Source organism: Dermatophagoides pteronyssinus, unplaced genomic scaffold (genome assembly GCF_027571235.1).
Source record: "Dermatophagoides pteronyssinus isolate colony J.1.1.1.1 unplaced genomic scaffold, Derpt_VIB-CSIC_2022.12 sq0001, whole genome shotgun sequence".
In the NCBI taxonomy this organism is placed as follows: Eukaryota; Metazoa; Arthropoda; class Arachnida; order Sarcoptiformes; family Pyroglyphidae; genus Dermatophagoides; species Dermatophagoides pteronyssinus.
This window is the reverse complement of record NW_027461525.1, coordinates 3476298-3499263: the sequence shown is the minus strand read 5'-3', so window position 1 is coordinate 3499263 and position 22966 is coordinate 3476298. Positions and strand designations below refer to the sequence as shown.

The following is a 22966-nucleotide window of genomic DNA, read 5'->3' as shown; positions in this document are numbered from 1 at the left end:
GATTATCATAATAATCAATAAAAACGGGAACTAATTTTAAATAAAATCGACAATAATAGCATGATCATACTATCATGAGTATTGATCGAAGCAGTGAAATTCAGTGAACAAAAAAAAATCGAATCAAGATTAATTTGGTTTTTAAAAAATTAGTTTTTATTTATACAAAATTGTATTTTTATTACAGATGTTGACAATACAATAATGAATCTGAACTTGATTTACTCAGATGGATGTGACTTGACAATCTAGTTTTTCGGTTATTTTCATATCTGATGTAGAAGATTAAATGAATGAATTTATTTATTTATGTGCTGGAAGGATGGCAGAGCTGACAACAGTTTGTTTATGGATCATTGGTTGAACAACTTTGGCAACGTATGGTGCTGGAACTGGTCGATCAACTGGAACGGTGTATGGTTTGTCGACTGATTTGTTGTGATATTGATAAAAATTTTGAATTAATTCATCTTTTCATCAAAACATGTAATTACTAGACTTACCTGGAACTGCGTATGGTTTGTCGACTGGAATTGGTTGAGCGACTGGATATGGTTGTGGAACACCAACTAATTGAATTTCTTGCATTGGCATTGGTGAGAAATGACCTCCTGGACCAAAACCGTAACCACCAGGAATACCAGCAGGAGCTGGGCCATGGGCTGCATAACCATAAGCAGCTGGATAGGCTGCGAGAGCTGGACCAGCGATTGCCATCGATGCAGTATGACCCAATGACAATGGAGCGGCAGCGTAACCCAAATGACCGATGGCTGGGATAGCAGCAACAACGGAGATAAGGCTCAAAGCAACCTGTATATTCAGAATGGATGATTGAAAGTAATAGATCGTTTTAATTAATAATCATAATTATTATTCGTATTATTCGATAGCACATTATAATCCATCAGAAGCACAACAAAATATACTTACAATGAAAAATTTCATTTTTGTTTTTTTTAAATATTTATCTTTGTGTTGATAATGGTTGAAACAGTTTGATTGAATTAAGTGATGAACATAGATATGGCCTTTTATATATGATGGTATGGAAGAAAACTTGCGTAAATATTCATGGACTAAGGAGTGACTAATGTAGTCATCACAGTTAGGAATTGATCAATTGATCCTGGAACAATGAACAGAGTAAAATGGAGAGGAAATTTTTTACTTGAAAAAAGAATGAATAGAGATTTGGAAATCGATAGTCATGAATGTCTATGTATTTGTGAATTCAAACATTTGTATACATGTGTGTTGGAGAATACGTGAGAATGAATTTGGAAAAAGAGAAAATTACTTGTTGATGACAGGCTATATCAATCGACAAATCGAAACAATGGTGGACAGACATGGACTTGATTGTTCATTTTCATTATGAATGACGGATTTTATTTGTACGAATGAAGAGTATAATAATAATGATAAAAACATACCTTTGTATTAATATAAATAACACAAACTAGTGATCAATTTTTCTAGAACATTAATACTGAATGGAGAAAATTTAACCAACGATTAAAGTGATTTATAATTTCTAATCATAACTTGGGTGTCTGAATTTATTTGCATGATTTTTTATGACAATAACAAAATGGGATTTTCATCACCAATTCACCACTTGTGTAAATCACTAATCACATTGTTTTGCGAACAATTTGATGTTTTGAATTCTAATCGTGTTCCAAAAAACAACGCTAACATGATTGAATATAATTGTACCCTTTTTATTGATAATTTACATGATAGTGAATTGTCGGAAATAGAAAAATGTTTTGAATGAAAACTAATGACGATAATGATGGAAATGCATTTCACTTCAAGAACAACAACAACAACAAAAAATACAAAATTTTAGACATGTGAATTAAACTTTTTTTTTGTTGTTGTTTGTAATAGTTATCTTTTTTTGCAAGCTGAGATTGATTCAGGATAATTAAGATGATCATGAGTTAACAACGATAACCTTGAATTTTTACACGTTTCTGCATGCTTATTATTCACAAATATTCATTTAATTCATGTTAATGGTAATGCGATGTTCCATACAATCGAATTGGATTATTTTCTCATCATCATCATTGCCTCCAAAGAGATTCATACACTATTTCAAACGATGAATTGAGCAATCAAAGATTAGTAGATCGAAAAAAATTGATTTTCAGAACCACATGCACAAATTGTAAATCTGACACCTTATTTGATATTTCATAACTAAAAAACAAAAAGTTCGATCCGGTTTCTAAAACAAAGATAATCAAAAAAAAAAAAAACAAAAACAAAAAGGTGGATCAATTTTTTTATTCTCATTTTTTTTTGTTTTTTTTGTCAAATTAATTACAAACCATAGAATTGACAATGGCAAAGGTGTGTACAAAAAAACACGCCTATTTGATATTTATATCATTAAACTGCCAACTAGATGCTAAATGGAAAATTTTTTGCAAAAAATAACCTGCCAAAAACAGCAACGATGACGATGATGATGGCAAACATCATTCGAAAATTCGATATGCTTGATGATTGTGTATAATTATTTTTTTCAGAGAAAGTAACCTTGAAAACGATTCAGTAGCGTAATTATTCGGTTTTAATATTTTGATGATGATTGAAGGGAAAAAAGTTTCGGTCATTTTGAAACTATTTTTTCAGAAATAATTTCATTGTCGGAAACTGCACGATTGCAATTTCTTTTAACAAACAGGTGATGATTAGAATCATTTTGAGAGCCAAATAATTGAGTAGGAAAATGAATTTCGTGTGCAAAATGATGTTTATCATTTAGTTAGTAGAGTCAATTGAATGATTAGTCAAGAAACGGAAGGACGAATGGAAATTATTATTATCATCAAAAAATAAATGGAAAAATCGGACATGTAATTTTTTCAACATAGCAATATGGCTTCTTTAAAGGCCTTGAATGATGTAGCATCTTTCAATGACCGAACTAATTTTTCATATTTAACGATTGAATTTATTCGTTTTTTTTCGATTTGCGATAATTAGATTCCTTCCGGCCTTGATTAGGATAAGGAAATTACCTTTTTGTTGTACAATGTAATTTTCTCAAAATGATGATATTCATCGAATCTTTTTTTACACCATAAGAGTTCATTATCATTTTTTGAAAAAATGAGTAAAAAATTATAATTTAATTGATGAAGTTTTTCAACTAAAATATTATGATCAAATCGAAACATTTGAACAAAAAAAAATCTAATAATGGCAATCCTCGTCAAAAACATGAAATTATATTGACCAATACGTATTAAACACGTGCACGTATTAACAAATAGATTTTTTTCATTCAGATTTGACGAATTTCGTAACCATCATGGCTGTCAATCATATGAACTTGCTGTAAGACAGTCTTCTTGAAATAATCGATTGATTCGATCCAATGCCTATCGGGCCCAGAAATAATTTATAAATAAAACGATGTAAAAAGTGTACATGTATGTATGAGTGGTCGCTGTTTTTATGCATTTATTTGAAAAGATGTTTGGTTATCACATTTTTTTCGACCATATAAAATTTTTTATTTATCATTAAAATCTAGCTATTTGATTTTATTGTCAAGTATGAAATAATCCAATTATTAGTAAAAAGGCGTAAAATTTCAAATTTTTTTTTCGAACTAGACCTTTCAACTTGGAATGCCACAAAAACATATATGCCACCTTGATCTTTTGATCAGTATAATTTTTATCGTTTGACAATTGAAATCATCATATTTTTTTTAGTTTTATTATTTAACAGACATGAACTTATTTTGATAAATTAAAAAGCATATTGATCATGTAAAAAAAAATTTTAAACATAATGGTTTTCATGAGTTGATTTGTTTTCAATGGAAAAAATACTAATTTAGCAATCATTTCGCAGATTGAAAATTTCGTTAAAACTGGCCAAGATTTTGTCCACCTTTTCGTTAATCGTTTTGTCAACATTAACATTGAATTCATAATCCACCATCATTGCTGATTCATAATGACCATATGGATTATAATAACAATAATTTAAATTTTTATTATTTTCAGTATCGATATGTTTTTGAATTACATTAAGTTCTTCACTTGATATAACAAGATCGGCACATCTATTCGGCGATTGGATATCAACCAATTTGTATGAACGTTTGTCAAGTTTTATCTGCAAATTGTTTATTTCAGTTGCATAGTTATTGAATATTTCGGTCATTATATTGTGACAAGTTTGATGTGTAACATTTATTTTTGAAATCCAGCCATTTTCGAAGCCATGAGTTATTGTAAGCTATGCAAAAACCAAACAGAATTAGAAGTATGAATATCAATGTTAATTTGTTTAACTTACAGAATCTATAAGCTCGATAATATAATGATGTAAATAAAGAAATCGAAAAAATATTTTAACATTATCACGACAAGATTTGATAATGATAAAATTATGAAAAATAACCTTCAACAATATTAGAGTTATTTGTGTATGATAATGACCAAAAACTTTACGTAATGATTGCAGTGTTTCGCAGAGAATCTCTTGAATTCGAGTAGAATGCTGCAAATCTAATCGATTTCCATATTCATTAAACACTTGGTTCAATTTTTCAATACTATCATCATAATCAACCATCATACTATTTTTTTCATCAATTTCTTCTTCAGCAAAGTTAGACGAATTTTCCTCGTCAAAAACAAGAGAATCTTCCATATTATTGCGGGCAAAAAGCATGTCATAATCATTATCGGTGGTAAAATTGAAGCAGTTTTCCTCATCTATTCTGTTAACGTTTTCTTGATCGATAAAATCTTCATTTTCTTCAATAAAGTGATTAGCCCATTCATTGACACCGGAACGAAGTTGTTTTTTAGTTTGTGAACAACGTGTACATGCACAGTTCAATAACCGAAGCCGATTCCAAAAGTACAAAGTAAATGAATCTTCTTTGGTAGATATTTCGTGATTGAAATCCACTCTGATTTGATGTAAAGGCAAGTTAAATTCAACTTTTGATATCTCTTCTTTTTTCTCAGGTAAATAATATAAGTTTAGCTGATTACCAGCAAAAATCAAAGATGTGTTTGGCAAGCATGAATGTTTCCTTTCAATTAACGGAACATAAATAGCACGAGCAAAAGGAATAAATAGAAGTTCATCAGTTATCGCAATCGAATATCGTATGGTGATGAAAAAAATTTTTTCAATGTCATAGAAATCTGGTTTACAAAGATAATCATTCAGACTTTTATCAGTTAATAGTAATTTTAAGATCAAATCTAACCAAACGCTATAATAGAAATCAAATTCATTATTTTGTGTTTTCGAACGTTTCAACAGATTTTCCAAGAAAAGCAAACGATAATTTGTTTTTAATATTTGAATAGCTTCTTCTTCACATTTGTCTAACAAAGATGAATCGAAATTTAAAAGACAACTTGCTTCATTAGCATTGATTTGATCACTTGTATGACTGTCATAGTAAAATATATCATCATAAATATCATCATTTTTATGTTGAATGGATTTTTGATTTTCCATGGTTGAAGCGGATTGATCAGATGAAGCCTCTTCGGAAATGATTTCAATCACATCGTTCAAACAACTTTTTACATTATGTTCAATAAAAACTGATTTGAATAATTCTTCGTCAGATAAATCTAAGCCAATTAATTCGTCCAATTCTTGGATTTCCTCTTCATTCAAATAATCAAATCGAGACAAATAAAGTGACAAATTATTTTTTGGTTTTAATAATCGCTTTGGAAACGATGTCGAATTCATCGATATAGATAGATCCCTCCAATTGAATGAACCTTTTGGATTTTTGTATTGTAAAAACTGTGAATTATCACCAATATCGAGCAGTAAAGTCTTCAACAAACGAAAAAACAGCAAAGTAATGTCAATTAAATCATTTTGATCAAAAAAATTTTCCAAATTGAATTGATCAGGTTGACTCAACGAATCAGTTGTATGAATTTTGATCGATGTCGAAAAGCATTTTTTAATCTTTTCAAATAAATTAAACTGACATTCCATTTGATGTTGAGATAATTCATTTTCTAAACAAATTTTGGAACAATAGTAACCATTATTACAACGTGAACATTTTATGGGTTGAGTTTCTTCAATCCTAAAAAATATGAACAATTAGAGTTAAAAATAAGATAATATGATAATTTCATTACTTTTTGAAACAAGAATCACAAAAAGCTTTTTTTTGATTAGTGAGTACAATCTGAGCAATAGGTAACGATTGAATAATTGGATAGCCAAATCGACAACGGAGTTGTACCATTTTTAAAAAGAAAATGAAATGTGTTGTAATTCTTAATGATGAAATATTCGAATTTCATCAAATGACATGAAAAAGAGAATTCTCTGCGCGCAATATTGTTGTGAATATATTTATTGAATTCAATTAGCGTAACGATAGTTTTGTGAGGCTTAAGGCTCAGAATGATCCAATTTGATTGTTTTTCCAATTGAAATGATAAAATGGATAATGGTAAGTATTAAGTTTCCAATAATTATCAGAATATTCACTAAGAATAATCTTTATCAACTAACAGAGGATATTTGCAAACATCATTGCACTAGTTGCATGAATCAAGCCCGCGATGTCCTATTCTCTTGCGTTGAGTGTGAAGATTTTTCGCTTTGTTTACAGGTATTTGATAAAAATAAAAATTGTTTTATTTATATAAAAAATATATTTTTGCATTTAGTGCTATGTATATGGCACGGAAATTGGCTCACATAAACGTGATCATGAAGTGAAAATGATCGATCTGGGAACGTTTCCTATATTCAAAATGAATAAAGGTAGTATTGATGCACCAATGGAAACAGATGATTTGGATTCAGCAGTTGATAATGAAATTGATAACATTGCAAAAGATGACCAGGAATTTGAAAAATTTTTGAGCGAAGAATTAGGGATAGAGTTCACTGTAAATCATGTAATCAAAGAGACACAAACACAATTGCCAGCTCGTATGGATACCGGCCAAGAAGAATATGAATGGCGAGCAATGGATGATAAAGCACTATTTGAAGCGCTGACTCGTGTTGGTTACGGTAACTGGAAAGATGCTGCCAACTATATAAATACAACTCTCGGCACTAATATATCACCAGCCGAAGTCGAACGCCATTACAACATTCATTACATTGATGGACTAATTGGGCGTCTATGTTGGACATGGATGTTTACCGATTCTGTGGTAAAACAGTTGTCACGGTTTCCGTTCACTATACGAGGCCATCATGATAAACTTCAATCAAATAAAGATAATTGTTCGAATATATTTCGTGATATTCCACAAGCGGAATTAGATTCTCTTGGTTATTTACCTAAACGTGATGATTTTGAAAGAGAATTCGATAATGAAGCAGAAACATTGATATCGAACTTGACGCTTGGTTCTGAAAGTGAAGATGACATTGAAAAGAAATTTAAATTAGCTCAGATTGATGTTTATCAGCGAAGGTTGATCAATCGCTTTCGTAAAAAACTAATCATTCGTGTTAATGAACTTATCAAATTGTTTTTAGAGGTTCATAAAAATGAGTTTTTTAAGGATTCACTTCAAGCACGACGTGATTCGAATAGTAAAATATTTAAAGATTTTCAAGAAAAGTATCCAATGTTTATGCCATTTGTACGATATCTACGCAAACCAGATCTTACTTCTTTATTTCAAGATGTAGCCACCGAGCAAGTATTGAAAATAATGTTGAAGAAAGTCCTTTTATTTTCAACATTATCAACGAGTAATCTTGATAATTTGAAAAATGAGGATAAAATCAAAATGATTCAAGTGTTTAACAAAGCCATCAATCAAAAAGTTGAACAAAACACCGGTGATGGCAAAGCAGAAACGAATATGACTGATAATAGCTCGACGAAGTTGTCCACGAAACTAACTAAAAATGATTCAATAGATGTAGAAGATTTGGACGATATGGATGAAACTGATATAATGAACGTGTTATTCGCAGATGAAAATCAAGCCGATCGGGAGTGTTTAAATCTAATAATCAATCACAAATCAATTCAATCGCTAAGTCGTTCAATAGCAGATTTCATACAAAAATCTGGCGATGTTGAATTTATGAAAGAAATGTCAAAATTTATTAACCAACAGCAATCATCATATTGGAAAAATGAAACAGAAAACGAAACATTACCTATATCTAGTTCACCAAAAAAGAAAATGAAACCCGATCCGGATAGTTGGACATCAGAAGCCGATGAATCAGAATCATTGGCTCATTTACTTTCTGATACGGAAACGAAATTATGTGCTGAATTGAAAATAGAAGCATCGTTGTTTGTTAAAATGAAAAATGTTCTTATCAAGGTATTTGTTTGTATTTTTTTAATTAAAAAAAACATTTCATGACCCTTCATTCAATATTTTAGCAACATAAAAAATATCCAAAAGCAGCGCGACATCGATTAAATCTGGAAAATATAATAACCAAACATTATTATGGCCGTGAGCATTTGGAAACTTTGCGACGAATTCATAATCATTTGATTGTAAGCGGTGAAATATCATCACCAGCTACCACCAGTGGTGGTTCGCATTCGACGCCATTATGTGATTAAAATTAAATACAATAATGCGATTTAAATTCGAACTTGATTGAAAATTTAATTAAATTGTAAGAGATTGAAAAATTGAATTTAAAATTCCGTAAATAAAAAACCAAAACGAATTTTCCCCTTCTGAAACACCAACTAGTCTTATATGGTCTAGCAATGAGTGATTCAGGAAAACGAACAGCTACCAAAAGTATATCGACGGGTAGTCTTGCAAGTGCCGGTATCGGTGCAGGCCTTCCCATTGAATTTCAACCTGAAGTAGTTATTCACCGTGAAAATCTACCACCAAATCTAACTCCAGAAGGTCTAAGTGTTGATCCGAACGTTCGAATTTTTGATTCAATTGTCTATCTTATCTATTGTCCAGAACATGATCGTATCGCAGTAACTAATGTGGAAAGAGCACGTTGTGTTTGGTTTCCATTCGTATGTCTTAATGAACATCAAACATGGATTCAAGCTGCACGATCAGGTGTTGATCTAATCATCGGCCGTAAAGATGCCGAAGCTGATGCTGAAGAAGCGGCCAAAAAAGCTCCAGTATATTCCATAAGTTATCTCAACATATTGCGTATACAATTGCCACCGGAAAAATTCGTTACACGCTTAGCCATGTTGGTGACGTTGAAAAAATCACCTCAAAGTTCGTTTCAATGTTGTCAACGTTCGATGCGAATTAATTGGCTTCGTGCAAGTGACATTCTTGCTGATCGTATCGATAAAATATGGGGACCAGAACTAAAAAATTTCACCCGTATTGTCATTGGTATCAATGAACGACGTAAACTAATAACTGAATTCAGTTTGGAGAATTCATTTTATCATTATTTTACAAAAGAAAATTCAATCGAAAAAAAACTGCTCAAAGCATCACACATCAAACCAGAGCATATAGCGGAAATTTATGAAAACTTTGTTGAACACTGCTATCCATCGTTTTATATGTCATTCGAATCGTTCAAACATTACCTTATTAAATATGGTTTTGATCGTAATGATCCTCGTATCGCATTTCTATTTCGTGCTTGTAGCTTATATGACAATGATTTTCTACATTTCCACGAAATGCTTCTTGGCATTATTGCCATGGAACCGACAACTAAACATTTTACTGAAGGTCGTTTGAATTTCCTATTTAAATATTACGATACGTCTAATCATGGATTCCTAAGACTTGAAGAATTCATCGTAATGGTCACTGATATACATAAATATTCAACCAATACAAGTCTAAATGAAGAAACTTTGAAAACTGAAATCGAAAAAGCAATTCGATGTGTAGGAATGAAAGATGAACGAATTGCCAAAGATAATCTAATCAAAGCTATATTGAACAATTCATTTAAGAATACCGAAAATCTTTGCCGTTCGCCAAAACCGATTCTTCCGCAAATATCAAGGTTAATGCAAACAAAAATCTCAGAAAAAAGTGGATCGTCATCGTCGACCGAAGGATTTCTTGTCGCCAATCGACGATCAAAAAAAGGAACATGTATTAAATGTCGTGATCAACATTACGAATATTGTTTACATTGTGTGACCTTCGATACTGTTGGGCGATGTGTCGCACCAACTCTCATCTCTGAACGTTAGTATATTCTGTAAAAAGAACTTATAATAACATTTTTTTTTTTTTTTTTTTTTTTGGTTTAGAATGGATCGAGCCAGCATTGGATAACGAAATGAATCAGCATAAATATTCAATGGATTTTACATTCAATAACAGTTCCGTGCCAAATATATTCATAGATTTGATAAAAGATTTTTACAATAAAACTAAAATAGAAGGCAATCAACAACTGATAGGATTGATGGCTGTACGCGAAGATTGGAAAATTTTTTCTCGTTATGTCAATATTTTATGTGAAGAGTTGAAAGGACTTTTGATGTCTGAAGATAAATTGATCAAAATTAATTCACCGGCAATCGTAGTTGGAGATATGCAAGGAAATTTGAACGATTTGTTCACACTGGAAAAGATCTACTTTCAAGGATTCCCTGTAACACCATATAATCTAGTCTTTCTTGGCAATTATAGTGGAATCGGATCGTATGGTGTAGAAATGATCACCTATCTGTTTTCCCTTAAACTATTGCTACCAAACAAGGTATTTTTATTACGTGGTACGAATGAAATGAAATCGAAAAGTCGAAGAATCCTACTACAAGAATGTTTACAGAAATATGGACCAGATTTTGGACAGAAAATTTTTGCTGTTATATCAGAAATTTTTGCTAGACTTCCATTTGGAGTGATTATCGATGAGAATATATTCTGCTGTCATTCGGGCATACCGAAATGGAATAAAATAGACAAGATCAATCAACTAGGTCATGATGTATTTTCTGTGCTGAAAGAAGCACCGATCGCTTATGAATTATTGGTTAACACACCATATGGTATGGATGACTGTTTGTGCTCTGGAATTGCATCAAAAGAATCCTCGGGTAAATCAAAAAGCTTGAAACATACATCATTGGATTCGAAGAGTTCGAAAAAAATGCCTCACAAAAAATTGGGCGCCAATCTAGTGATCGGTGTTACAGGATTTACGGCCTCAGAACATTCTGACTTCGTTAATTCATGTTCATTTGATCATCAAGCATTTCAGAATTTTATGCGTTCATATAATTTTCATTATCTAATACGTTCACATTCATTGCAAACCAACGATGATGGCTTTGACCTACGTTATTCGAATCGATGTATAAGTATATTTTCTTGCTCGAAACCAAAGTCCAGTCGATCTACTGTTGCGTTTGTTGATGGTAGCAATCAACGTATACGGCTATTATCATTTGAACGTGAAACGGCTACACTTACGCAAACCAATTCAATCATACATAAATGAACTCACCAAGACATGATAATAAAATTTTTCTACTATAGTAAATAAATGTACATATCTATTTGTTTATGATGACAAAAAATTACTTGATATTATCAGAAATAAACTTTTTAAATAAACAATAAGACAATGAAAAAACTTCCGTTATTAAAATAACATATTTTTTCGATTATATCAATATATAATAATTAGAATAGGGGTACATTCAGCTCACGACGGAAAAACCATAGATTAATTTAGAGATTGAAATCAAATTCAAAAATTGGAGTATATTGATAAATCAATGATATTTTTATTTTCTGTTGAGAGTGATAAGGATAGTAAGGTTCAAACTCTCCCAAACAACATTAACGATGTGAATGATAACATTATTGCTTTCTATTTATCTATTATATTATCAAGTGTGGGTATGTAAGTTTGTCTGTTTGATTAGATAAATCTCTGTGGCACATTATTCGACCGATTGAATGATAATTTTTCTCGATCAATCAATGATCAAGAAATTTGGATGATACACATTTTTTTATCACCCATCAACACAATCAAGTATATCTAAGACCTTTTTCGACTAAATTATTGTCTACCTACCAAATGCTTTTTCTTACTGAAAGTGAAGATCTTTTTGTGATCACAATTCATTTCCATTGATGAATGGTGAATGAAATTCTACAAGAATGTTTTCGAATAAAAAATCACATCAAAAAAAACGACGACGAGATTCATATGAATATTTATGTGGTAATCGCTTTTCCAATTCCAAGACATATGATTCAGAAAATTCAAGTTTATTTACAAACGATGATGATGATAGCAATGAACCGATTGATGAAGCAAAGAATGCCATTACAGGTTTGACACATAAATTGTTGACAAAACAAAATATAAAATTTTAAATTCTCAGATATGTCGCTATATGTTGAACCGGATGATCCAACATTAGCAGAATGTGGATTATGGATTAAGAATCGATATTTCACGAAACGAAAATTATATCGCTTGTTACCGCCGCTTCGTTGGATTCCTGCGTACACATTGGATGATCTAAAGGGTGATATCATTTCAGGAATATCTGTCGCATTCACTATAGTTCCACAAGGCTTGGCATTAGCAAGTCTGGCCGGTTTACCACCACAATATGGATTATACACATCTTTCGTGGGTTGTTTTGTGTATTCAGTGCTTGGCAGTTGTAAGGATATGGCTGTCGGACCAACATCAATTTTATCCATGATCGTTTTACCATATGTGTTGATTGGTGGACCACAATACTCAATTTTACTAGCATTTTTTGCCGGTTGTATTCAATTATTGGCCGGACTTCTTAACCTTGGTTTTATCGTCGATTTCATATCATTTCCAGTGATTACAGCATTTTCATTAGCGGCATCTATATCGATATCGGCATCACAATTGAAAGGCTTTTTTGGCCTACATTATACAGCTAGTCGTTTGCCGGGAATCTTTTCAAAATTTTTCTCAACGCTTGGCGAAACCAATTACTATGATGTTATTCTTGGGACATTATGTCTGCTATTTTTGTTACCATTCCAACTGTTTAAAGATCATCGATTTCCTGATATGAACTGGAAAAGTATACCGATTTCGAAAATATTGAATTCAATATTTCAATTGCTGATTATTGGTCGTAATGCTATGGCTTTATTTTTTGGTTCATTGATAGCAATCTATTATGGCCAAAATGTCGACAAAGATGGAACAATTACCGGTAATATTTTTACATTAACACGTCAGATTACTCCAGGATTACCTTCATTTCAATGGCCAGAATTCTCAGTAACCAATGGAACAAATGTGATCAAGCCATTCAGTGTAAGTTTTCGGATGATGTCATTTTAGCTAAAAGAATCAAATTCAAATCTAATAGGAAGTTTACGAAGATATTGGAACCGGTATTTTTGTTCTATCATTGGTTGGTCTTATGGAATCAGTAGCCGTGGCCAATGCTTTCAAATCAGAACATTCTCGGATGGATGCAACGCAGGAAATGATCGCACTTGGTTTGAGTAATATTTTGGGCTCATTTTTTGGCGCTTTTCCGGCTACAGGAAGTTTTTCACGATCAGCCGTGCAACACAATAGTGGGGCGCGAACACCTGCCGGTAATATGATAACTGGATCATTAGTTCTGCTTGCATTATCAACACTATCGGGATATTTTGAAAACATACCCGAAACCGTTTTAGCTACAATCATCATAACATCGGTAATTTTTATGGCACATCCCAGTGATTGTTTGCTGATTTGGCGAACAAGTCCAATCGATTTGCTTCCTTATGCCGTTACTTTAGCTTCTTCCTTGTTTATTGGACTTGAATTTGGCATATTGATTGGCATTGGTTTCTCGATAATGGTTTTATTATATCATATGACACGACCTCATGTATTCACCATAACGAAAGAATCACCGCATAATTATCCATTTTTATATGTAAAACCAGATCGAAGTATTTTCTTTTCATCGATTGAATACATGCAAATCAAAATATTTCAAGGTTTGAATAAAGTTCAGCATAGGGGAAGTCACAAGAAGATTGTTGTATTGGATGGCGAACACATGTTTCGTAGTGATTCAACATTTGCTTTGGTAAGTTCTTATTCACTTCAAAGACAATTGATATTCATGAATAAGTCCGGGTTATAGGGAATGAAAAACATGGTAAACCATCTGAAAAACGACGGTATCACTGTAATATTTTATCGACTACGGCGTCAAGTTTTCCGTACGATTGTTGGTGTATCAATGCATCCAACATCATTCCATAATTGTCGTACAGAAGATGAGGTATATCAACTGATTAAGCAGATTAATGAAAATCGTCTGAAACACTCGACATCTATTTGTTTACCATATGATTCTAATCATATGAATAATATGAAACCATCATCGGGTCAGCTAATGTCGACTAATTTTAATGAATTTGGTAGTCGTTTTCATTGGCTTACACAATCGTTCTGAGAAGAAAAAAAAAGGAAACCCGGTTCAAGACATCGAATAATTAAAATAATAAACAATTAATATGAATCCGACTCATTTTTTAAAAAAATTCCATTCGAATTCCATTGATTTTGAATCCTATTCAATATCATATTTGTTATTTAAATTTAGTGTTGTGTTATATTTTTGTTGTTGTTGAACACTAAATACAAATTTAAATTTTTGTGAATTAAATGAGAAAAAATATTTAAAAATTGATTTTGTGTATTCTCGCTTTGTATGTGGATTAGAATTTAATTTAGATTTTATAATTTGTTTATGGCTAGATTTGTTTAGGATCATGCATATTTGAATGGAAATAATCAATTCTGCATTGATTGTGGATTTATTTTTAGTTTATAATGATTATTATTTTCATTCTATTGCCAATAATTCGACATCAAAAATGAGTGTAGCATTTGGCGGGATTATTCCAGGATGACCATGACTACCATATGCGAAATCCGGTGAACAGATTAATCTAGCTCTCTCACCAAGGCTCATCTTATTTCGAAGAAAAATAAATATTTTAGTAATTTAAAAAAAAATTAATTCCGACTAACCTGAGCAACGCCAACATCCCAGCCTTTAATTACTTCACCACGACCAAGACGGAATTTAAATGGACGACCGCGGTCTCTTGATGAATCAAATCTGACACCATCTTCCAATGTTCCTAAAATTTGAAATAAAGTTTTATTCAATTAAATGATAGAATGATCATGATTGATCAATATATACCGGTATAATGAACCACAACATTTTGTCCATTTTTTGGAAATGTTACATTATTTCCAGGTGAAATTTTTTGTACTTCAACACCCATCGTTATTTGGATTTTTAAAAATTTGATAACTTTTTTTTCTTGATACTTAATTAAGATAAATTCGTAAATGGTTCAATATAAAATGTATAATGCGCTAATCTCATGTATACTTGCTATTGTGAGTTATAATGGTGAGCTCATTCAATCTTCAACATCACTGAGAGAAAAGTGTGGTTTGCACACGCCAATTTTTTTGAGGTTTGCACGCCAATCGCTAACACATTTACATGCTTTTTTTGATGGCGTGCATACCTCAATGTTGGCGTTATTACGGCATCCAAAATGGACTTTTTTCTCAGTGATTGCTCACTGGATTACCGTAATTTCGCTCCCAAAACCCCACTTTCGTATACCCCTTTTGCGTGCTCAAAAATAGAAGAATCGCCTTTTATTTTGGGTTATAAGCGTGAAATTACGGTATTACAGGCGAACAATATAAAAAGTCAAAATTTCAATGATAGATGACACTATAGTCTCGTTATTCCAACTTGACACATGATTGAAAGGAAATGTAATTGTTTTCAAAATGTCTCGAAAAAAATTTATTGATATCGGTGCCAATCTTACAGGTTTATAAAAATTTATTAGTTATCGATTTGAAATTAATTACTTATTACTGTCATAATTTTAGATTTCATGTTTCAAGGTATTTACTACAATCGTAATCATCATGTAGCAGATATTCAAAATGTTATAAAACGATCAAAGGAAATGGGCCTTGAAAAGGTATTCGTTAGTTATTTGTATGATTAAACTTGCCATTGATTTTATTAATCAAAGAAAAAACTTTTTAATAGATTATGATAACTGGTGGCTCATTGAATGATAGTCGACAAGCATTAGAATTAGCCCAAACAGATTCGTTTCTTTATTGCACGGTTGGTTTTCATCCAACTCGCTGCCTAGAATTAGAGGATGATACCGAAGTCAAAATTCAAGAGATGATAAAACTTTGTAATGATAATCCCGATAAAGTTGTTGCAGTTGGAGAATTTGGTCTCGATTATGATCGGCTAGAATTTTGCCCAAAAGATGTTCAATTGAAAAATTTTACCAAACAATTTGAAGTGGCCGAACAAACTCGATTGCCATTGTTTTTGCATTGTCGTAATGCAGCCACCGATTTATTGTCTTTGTTGAAGAAAAATCGTGATCGATACACTGGAGGTGTTGTACATTCATTCGATGGCCATTACGATGAAGCAATGTCGTTCATAGATTTGGGATTTTATATCGGTTTGAATGGTTTTTCATTGAAAACGACCGAAAATCTCGAAGTTGTTCGAAAATTACCTATTGATAAATTGATGATTGAAACCGATTGTCCTTATTGTGAAATCAAACCTTCTCATGCAGGTTATAAATTCATACGTACAAAATTTGAATCAACAAAAAAAGAAAAGTGGAAAGCCGATAAATTGATCAAAGGACGAAATGAACCTTGTACAATAATACAAGTTTTAGAAGTGATTGCTGCCATCAAAGAAATGGATGAACAAAAATTAGCAGATCAACTTTATGCTAACACGATCAATGTATTCTTTTCTAATGTAAAGTGAATTGACTTTTATATAATTTTGTACACATCTACTTTAATTGAGATTCTACTAAAGAAATTATGATTCGCTGAAAACTAATAATATTCATTGAAAAACAAACTCTGTATGTACACGAAATGGAAAGAATTACGACAAATCGCGAGAAAAAAATGTAAAGGTGGGAATGTAAAAACAGTTACTTGAACTGAAAATTGAATCAATTTACAACAATCAGTTAAGACAATCATGTTTTGTTTTTCATTGTTTGCTTGTTAGACCACTAATTTTTAAAGTAAAAATCTCAGATTACTTATGCAGCAATGAATTTCTGTATTTGACTGGTCAGATATTCATATGAATTATATGCCATTTTTTGTGTGTTTTCAACGAATTCGGTGAATGTTTTCAATAGTTGATCGCGTGGAAATTTGCTGAAAATGTTTTGGTTGATCCATTCACCAGTAATTAAACTGATTTTCTGCATTTTTGTATATGTTAAATCAAAATATTGCTGTGTATAGGTGACGAAATGAGAATAATGCTCTGAAACGGCTGGAATTATTTTCCGTTCAATCTGTTTTGAGAAATAAATAATTAGATTTTCTTGTATAGTCATCTAAACAGTGACATACCGTTTGCAGCATTGATGGAAAAGTACTTTTAAACCAAACAGATACACGATCACTATATTTAATTGTTTCTTTACGTATAACAGCGATATGTGGTGCCAATGTTCGAATTAATGAATTATAAGAAGGTAGAATATATTGTCGATAGATTCCAGATTGTTGAATTGTGTTAATGAATCGTTGTACATGAGATCCAACACCAATTTGGTTAAGATATTTACCCGTTGCTGATTCTATGTTGACAAAGGTTAAACAATAAAAAGATTAACTTGGAAATTTAGAAAAAAAAGAATCATAAAAATAATATAACTATTCCATACAATATCGGCTAAAATGAGTCAATATACTTACTATTGAAGGAATTATTTTTATTCAAATCCAGAACAATAAAAGTGGTTGTGGCCAAGAGGATAATAGTGAAAAAACTTTGAAATGATGATGCCATAGTTGTACCTAAGACGACTTCAAAAAAAAGTTAAAATCAAATGAATGAGATCGCTGAAAAATAAAAAATGCTCACAAATGAATTCAATACAATAATGATGAAATGGAAAAATTTGGGAATAAATTAAATTTGCCAAATAAAAACTGATGTAATTATTGATCGATATTTGAGCCTTTAGAAACCGATAATACAATTACTCGCTAATGAACAATACTGTTGTCGTCTGTTTTAATAATGACACACTCAGGATCGGTTGAAAATTCGGTTGTATCGACCATCGACCGAAAAAAGTAGCCATTTCTTCACATTCCAGTACAGTCATCTAGTGATATTTGATAGAACTATACTTTAGGAATTCTTCATAAACTGCATGATCGAAATTTCAATCGGCCTGATTAATATTTCATTTAACAATTTAAATTATCATCATCGTTTTTTTTTGAATAATGTCTATTTTAGCTGCAGCCAATAAGCGAGTGGTATATTGTGGTGGATTGTCAGAAGAAGTGGATGAGAAAATTATCAAATCTGCTTTTCTCACTTTCGGTGAAATTATCGATGTAAACATGCCCATAGATTATATCACTCAGAAACATAAAGGTTTCGCATTCATTGAATTTGAAACGGCTGAAGATGCAGCAGCAGCCATCGATAATATGAACGACTCGGAAATATTTGGAAGAACGATTCGAGTTAATTTGGCAAAACCAGTTAAACTTCGTGAAGCTTCACAAAAAGCTGTTTGGGCTGATGATGAATGGTTGGCTAAACATGCCGGTAAAACTTTAGATTCTCAATTCAGTATTGATAAAAAAGAAACTTTGGAACCAAATGAGGACGATGACAATGATGACCAAGAAAAAGACACAGCAGATGAATCGGCAGGTTTGAGCGAAAAGATGCAAACCAATCCTCAAGTATTTTTCGATATTCGTGTTGATAATCAATACTGTGGTCGTATTGTCATATTGCTTCGAAAAGATGTTGTTCCAAAAACGACCGAAAATTTTCGTTGTCTTTGTACGCATGAAAAAGGATTCGGTTTTCGCGGTAGTATATTTCACAGAATCATTCCTGGTTTTATGATCCAAGGCGGTGATTTCACCAATCACAATGGTACAGGCGGAAAATCGATTTATGGACGAAAATTTGAGGATGAAAATTTTCAACTAAAACACACTGGAGCAGGAACCTTGTCGATGGCCAATTCAGGACCGAATACGAATGGTTCACAATTTTTCATCACCGCCTCCCGAACAGAATGGTTAGATGGTAAACATGTCGTGTTTGGGCAAGTGATGCAAGGAATGGACATTGTCCGAAAAATAGAAGAATGTGGCAGTAAAAGCGGAAAACCGAACAAACGCGTTAAAATTGCAAATTGCGGGGAATTTGTTTGAATTTTATTTAATAATTTTTGTAAATGTTATATTTCATGATATTAAAACATACTCATTATTTTATTTAAAAAAATTTTGGATTAAGCAAATCAATTCCATATAGATCGATCAATTGGCTTTTTATGAGCAATCTTTTCGACATTAACCGTCAACATTTCAGTTCGATAGCGCATTTGTTGTGTTTTTTCAATCAATTGATGATATTGTGATACTGCTTGTGTACCCATAATAACATGGCCATGCTTCGAATCAATACGAGCATCGAAATGAGCATCACGAATCAATTTGACAATCCAACGTTCAGCTTCATCACTGCTCATATTTAATTTATCAGCGATCATTCTTATGGATTTATGAAAAGAAAAAATTGAATTACAAAATACCTGAAATTATAAATTTACTTACTCAATCGAAATACATTCGTGAATCTGACAGAAAATTTCGAAAATAAAAAGTCTAGCATTTTCAATAAACTCGTCAATACAAGATGTGAGGAAGAAATCGATACGCAAAACAACTTCACAATCACGCAGTTTTTGTTGTGCGCCATCAAAATCGAAATTGACGTACAAACATTCGACAAATTCAGTGATTGGATCTCGATAATTATACGATTCTTGTTGTATCAAACGAACCAGTTCTTTCATGTAGATTCGTCGTTGTCGATGTGTGATAACTGCGGCCGTCAAATAACGAAGTATATGCGGGCATGATGTTTGTATCGCATTCAGATAGGCATTGTTTTGCGATTGTTTAGCGTTTTTGGCATCGAGAAACAAATCAACCAGATAATCTCGGCCATGTTCAACATTGAAAAATATGAATAAACCCCAATGAATAAGCCATGTACGATTCTGTAATGCTTGCATAGGCGAAAAGTTGGCATTTTCGATGTAATTTTTCAAAGCGAAGAATATATCCTGTGCTTCTTTCATGTCTTGTGAAAAGAATGAAGAAACGAACGAACCCCATAAGGTGTGTTCATAATTAGCATCATCATTTCCGATCAGTAATTGGTACGATTTAATAAAAGCCAATGCTTCCTGGTATTGACCACGAGTGAATGAATATTTGGCAAATTCATATAGCTTGTCGATTGTTTCTCTGGGATACTAGAATTGTCTTGCATTAAAATTTTTATCTATTGAATTATAACAAGAACTTACTTTTTTACGAATCTCTTGTATACTTTCTTGCAATTGTTTTTCATCCAGATCATTCAAACTAGCTAAAGTTTCTAATACATCACTCAAATCTTCAATAAATTTTTTACGCAATTCGTTCGATTCTTCCAGTTTATTATTCAATTCTTCTGGTACCGGTCGTTCATGTTTTTCATACAATGCAATCAATGCATCGATGAGCTGAATTTTCGACAAAATTTTCACCTTATGTTGAAATATTTCTTCTGGATCATAAATCTATCAATGAAATATGGATTAGCATATCGATCATTTTTTCAACGATATTAAATACATACGTCTTGACTTCCCAAAAATTCAAGCAAACCATAAACAAAATGTGGATCCAAATATTGGGCAAGCACTGGTGTCAAATCCCATTCGGCCATGATTGAATAATTTTATTTTATATAACAAAATTTAAAAGATGTGAATCTGTCGATTGAATAATCATCAATCCAATAACAACTCATTCACTCAAACATACACACAAACAATAGAGGAAACGCTACATCATGGAAACGTGGTAAAAATCAAAGGCGGTCCATTATTGCGCATGTGAGCCGGTTTGAAAACGATGCTTATGAATGGTACATATAACAAAATTTTAAAAAAAGAATTTATTTTATCCAAAATTTCAAAAATCAAAAAAATAGAATAATTAGGGGATCTTGGTTGATTTGAACTCTGACGATCTTTATTTATCGTGGTATTAGAAAAATCTTTAGATACTCGTCATGTATTGATGATGAGAATTGGAATTTGACAAAAAACAAATCAAATATCAACGTTGTTGAATTCGAACCATTAACTTTTTAGGGCTCATCAACATGCTTCCATTATAATATTCAAGCTACAGTTTTTAAATGAAATTAGGCTACATTTTATATGATCAATTTCAATTTATTACCTTGATATCTGGATTTGGAACCAATTTGTAGTTGATAACAAAATTTGCTAAAGCTAAACGAAGTTCATTCAATGCGAATCGCATACCAACACAAAGTCTGGGACCAAGACCGAATGGGATGTATGCAGCTAGATTGTCATTGAATTTTGTTTTGTCTAAAAATCTCTCCGGTCTAAATTCAAGAGGATACCTAAAATATCTGGGATCACGATGTAGGACATATGGCTGAACCGATATCATTGAATTCTTTGGTATTTCGATGTTATGACTTTCAATTCGATATGGTTCTATACATTCACGATCGATCATAGGCAATGGGGGTTTCAATCGCAAAGTTTCGTCAATGATTGCATTCAAGATCAATAGCTCTTTGAGTTTTTCATAATCGAATTTTTCATGACTGATAACTGATAATTCATCATGAAGTTTTTCCTGCCATTCCGGATGTTTAATGAGGTAGTAGAAAATGTGAGTCAATGTTGCATTGGTCGTATCGAATCCGGCAATAAAAAATAAGATACCTTGAGCCGAAATCTCATCTTTGCTTATACCTTTTGGCATGTCATTTTTCGCCACAGTTCCATTTACTTCAATCGCACTTTCAATCATCAATCCAATCAAATCAGGATTTTCTAATAACAGAAAAACGATCAAAATCATTTAGATATATTCATTTAACTTAAAACAAACGTTTTCCGGATGATGATTCAATTCGTTTTTGAATGATTTTGGATGTCAGATCATCAAAGTACTGAACAGTTTTCATATCAGTCATTTCAAGCCGAAAAAATTTTGCTATTTTCGGAAACATAATGCACATCACATAACTAAAAGTGGCGTCTACACCGAAAATTTTTTTTGCATTAGTTACGATCGGATGATCCGGTTGACTAAGTGAATCAATTTCAATACCATAAGCGCATCGTGCAATCACATCCATGGAGAAAGCTCCAGTTAATATTTTCATATCGAATTCTTCCCCACTTTCACTAAATTTTAGAAGATGGCGAATAAAATTCCCATTTATCTCTTCAATCGGTCCGATCATTCGTTTCAATTTGCCAGTGGTGAATGCTGGTGTAATTAACGAACGAATACGTTTCCAATCATCATTAGCTGACATAAAGAATAATATCTTATCGATGTTACTGTAGCCGAACCAAAACGAATATCGAATCGGAAATTTATGAAATTGTTTGATATATAATTCTCTGGCCACATCAATATCATTAATAACAAGCAAATGACAGCGAGGAGTGAGAACACCATGTATTGGTCCATAAAGTTGAGTACCTTCGTACATGACCTCATGAAATGGTTGATATGTCCATTTAAATTTGAAAAACTTAGGACCAGGAACACATTGTCGTCGCCAATAGGTTAAATATTCATAAAAGCCTCTATAATGATTATGACAACATGTATTATTTTACTTGAAAGAGAATTTGTTTATCTTACTTAAGAATATAGATTATCCAGATGAGCAAAATAGAACCCAAAATTAAAACAATCATTGTCATTAATTGTAAATACGTAGCAAATGACAATGTACAATAAAATTCATCATAATGATAGCTGCTTATCAATGACTGAGGCT

At 32.0% G+C, this 22966-nt stretch overlaps 10 protein-coding genes across 11 annotated transcripts; 4 read left to right on the top strand and 6 right to left on the bottom strand.

Moving 5' to 3' along the window:
- Positions 1-133: 133 nt before the first annotated feature.
- Positions 134-1092, bottom strand: LOC142644943 (uncharacterized). The gene is made up of 3 exons (XM_075819801.1): positions 934-1092; positions 504-813; positions 134-428 (listed from the first exon to the last, which is right to left on the bottom strand). The coding sequence occupies exons 1-3, from the start codon at positions 946-948 to the stop codon at positions 304-306; spliced, it is 450 nt and encodes a 149-aa protein (XP_075675916.1). The 5' UTR covers positions 949-1092; the 3' UTR covers positions 134-303.
- A 2627-nt stretch (positions 1093-3719) lies between these two features.
- LOC113793244 (uncharacterized) lies at positions 3720-6305 on the bottom strand. Its single transcript, XM_027343238.2, has 3 exons — positions 6171-6305; positions 4336-6115; positions 3720-4275 (listed from the first exon to the last, which is right to left on the bottom strand). The coding sequence occupies exons 1-3, from the start codon at positions 6278-6280 to the stop codon at positions 3868-3870; spliced, it is 2298 nt and encodes a 765-aa protein (XP_027199039.2). The 5' UTR covers positions 6281-6305; the 3' UTR covers positions 3720-3867.
- Positions 6306-6354: 49 nt separating this feature from the next.
- LOC113793242 (uncharacterized) lies at positions 6355-11617 on the top strand. Its single transcript, XM_027343236.2, has 6 exons — positions 6355-6490; positions 6555-6652; positions 6711-8348; positions 8411-8564; positions 8751-10184; positions 10250-11617. The coding sequence occupies exons 1-6, from the start codon at positions 6481-6483 to the stop codon at positions 11446-11448; spliced, it is 4533 nt and encodes a 1510-aa protein (XP_027199037.1). The 5' UTR covers positions 6355-6480; the 3' UTR covers positions 11449-11617.
- A 215-nt stretch (positions 11618-11832) lies between these two features.
- LOC113793245 (sodium-independent sulfate anion transporter-like) lies at positions 11833-14659 on the top strand. The gene is made up of 4 exons (XM_027343239.2): positions 11833-12294; positions 12347-13275; positions 13331-14050; positions 14108-14659. The coding sequence occupies exons 1-4, from the start codon at positions 12120-12122 to the stop codon at positions 14420-14422; spliced, it is 2139 nt and encodes a 712-aa protein (XP_027199040.2). The 5' UTR covers positions 11833-12119; the 3' UTR covers positions 14423-14659.
- On the bottom strand, positions 14356-15413 carry Fkbp12 (peptidyl-prolyl cis-trans isomerase Fkbp12). Its single transcript, XM_027343245.2, has 3 exons — positions 15182-15413; positions 15004-15116; positions 14356-14944 (listed from the first exon to the last, which is right to left on the bottom strand). Exons 1-3 carry the CDS (start codon positions 15264-15266, stop codon positions 14816-14818), a joined length of 327 nt encoding a protein of 108 aa, XP_027199046.1. The 5' UTR covers positions 15267-15413; the 3' UTR covers positions 14356-14815.
- Positions 15414-15707: 294 nt separating this feature from the next.
- Positions 15708-16924, top strand: LOC113793250 (deoxyribonuclease TATDN1). Its single transcript, XM_027343246.2, has 3 exons — positions 15708-15835; positions 15898-15992; positions 16064-16924. The coding sequence occupies exons 1-3, from the start codon at positions 15793-15795 to the stop codon at positions 16823-16825; spliced, it is 900 nt and encodes a 299-aa protein (XP_027199047.1). The 5' UTR covers positions 15708-15792; the 3' UTR covers positions 16826-16924.
- Positions 16925-17039: 115 nt separating this feature from the next.
- LOC113793248 (uncharacterized) lies at positions 17040-18103 on the bottom strand. Of its 2 annotated transcripts, none has more exons than XM_027343243.2 (4): positions 17954-18103; positions 17785-17895; positions 17437-17666; positions 17040-17378 (listed from the first exon to the last, which is right to left on the bottom strand). In XM_027343243.2, exons 2-4 carry the CDS (start codon positions 17876-17878, stop codon positions 17115-17117), a joined length of 588 nt encoding a protein of 195 aa, XP_027199044.1. In that variant the 5' UTR covers positions 17879-17895; positions 17954-18103; the 3' UTR covers positions 17040-17114. The 2 variants fall into 2 exon arrangements, with proteins under 2 accessions (XP_027199044.1, XP_027199045.1); XM_027343244.2 differs by having other exon boundaries at positions 17785-17886; positions 17954-18102.
- A 44-nt stretch (positions 18104-18147) lies between these two features.
- Positions 18148-19354, top strand: LOC113793247 (peptidyl-prolyl cis-trans isomerase-like). The gene has a single exon (XM_027343242.2). It carries the CDS (start codon positions 18325-18327, stop codon positions 19276-19278), a length of 954 nt encoding a protein of 317 aa, XP_027199043.1. The 5' UTR covers positions 18148-18324; the 3' UTR covers positions 19279-19354.
- eIF3e (eukaryotic translation initiation factor 3 subunit e) lies at positions 19260-20972 on the bottom strand. Its single transcript, XM_027343241.2, has 4 exons — positions 20759-20972; positions 20445-20699; positions 19684-20390; positions 19260-19620 (listed from the first exon to the last, which is right to left on the bottom strand). Exons 1-4 carry the CDS (start codon positions 20846-20848, stop codon positions 19368-19370), a joined length of 1305 nt encoding a protein of 434 aa, XP_027199042.1. The 5' UTR covers positions 20849-20972; the 3' UTR covers positions 19260-19367.
- A 92-nt stretch (positions 20973-21064) lies between these two features.
- On the bottom strand, positions 21065-22953 carry LOC113793434 (cytochrome P450 3A24-like). The gene is made up of 4 exons (XM_027343469.2): positions 22828-22953; positions 22060-22769; positions 21370-22001; positions 21065-21312 (listed from the first exon to the last, which is right to left on the bottom strand). Exons 1-4 carry the CDS (start codon positions 22887-22889, stop codon positions 21244-21246), a joined length of 1473 nt encoding a protein of 490 aa, XP_027199270.2. The 5' UTR covers positions 22890-22953; the 3' UTR covers positions 21065-21243.
- Between the last annotated feature and the right edge of the window lie 13 nt (positions 22954-22966).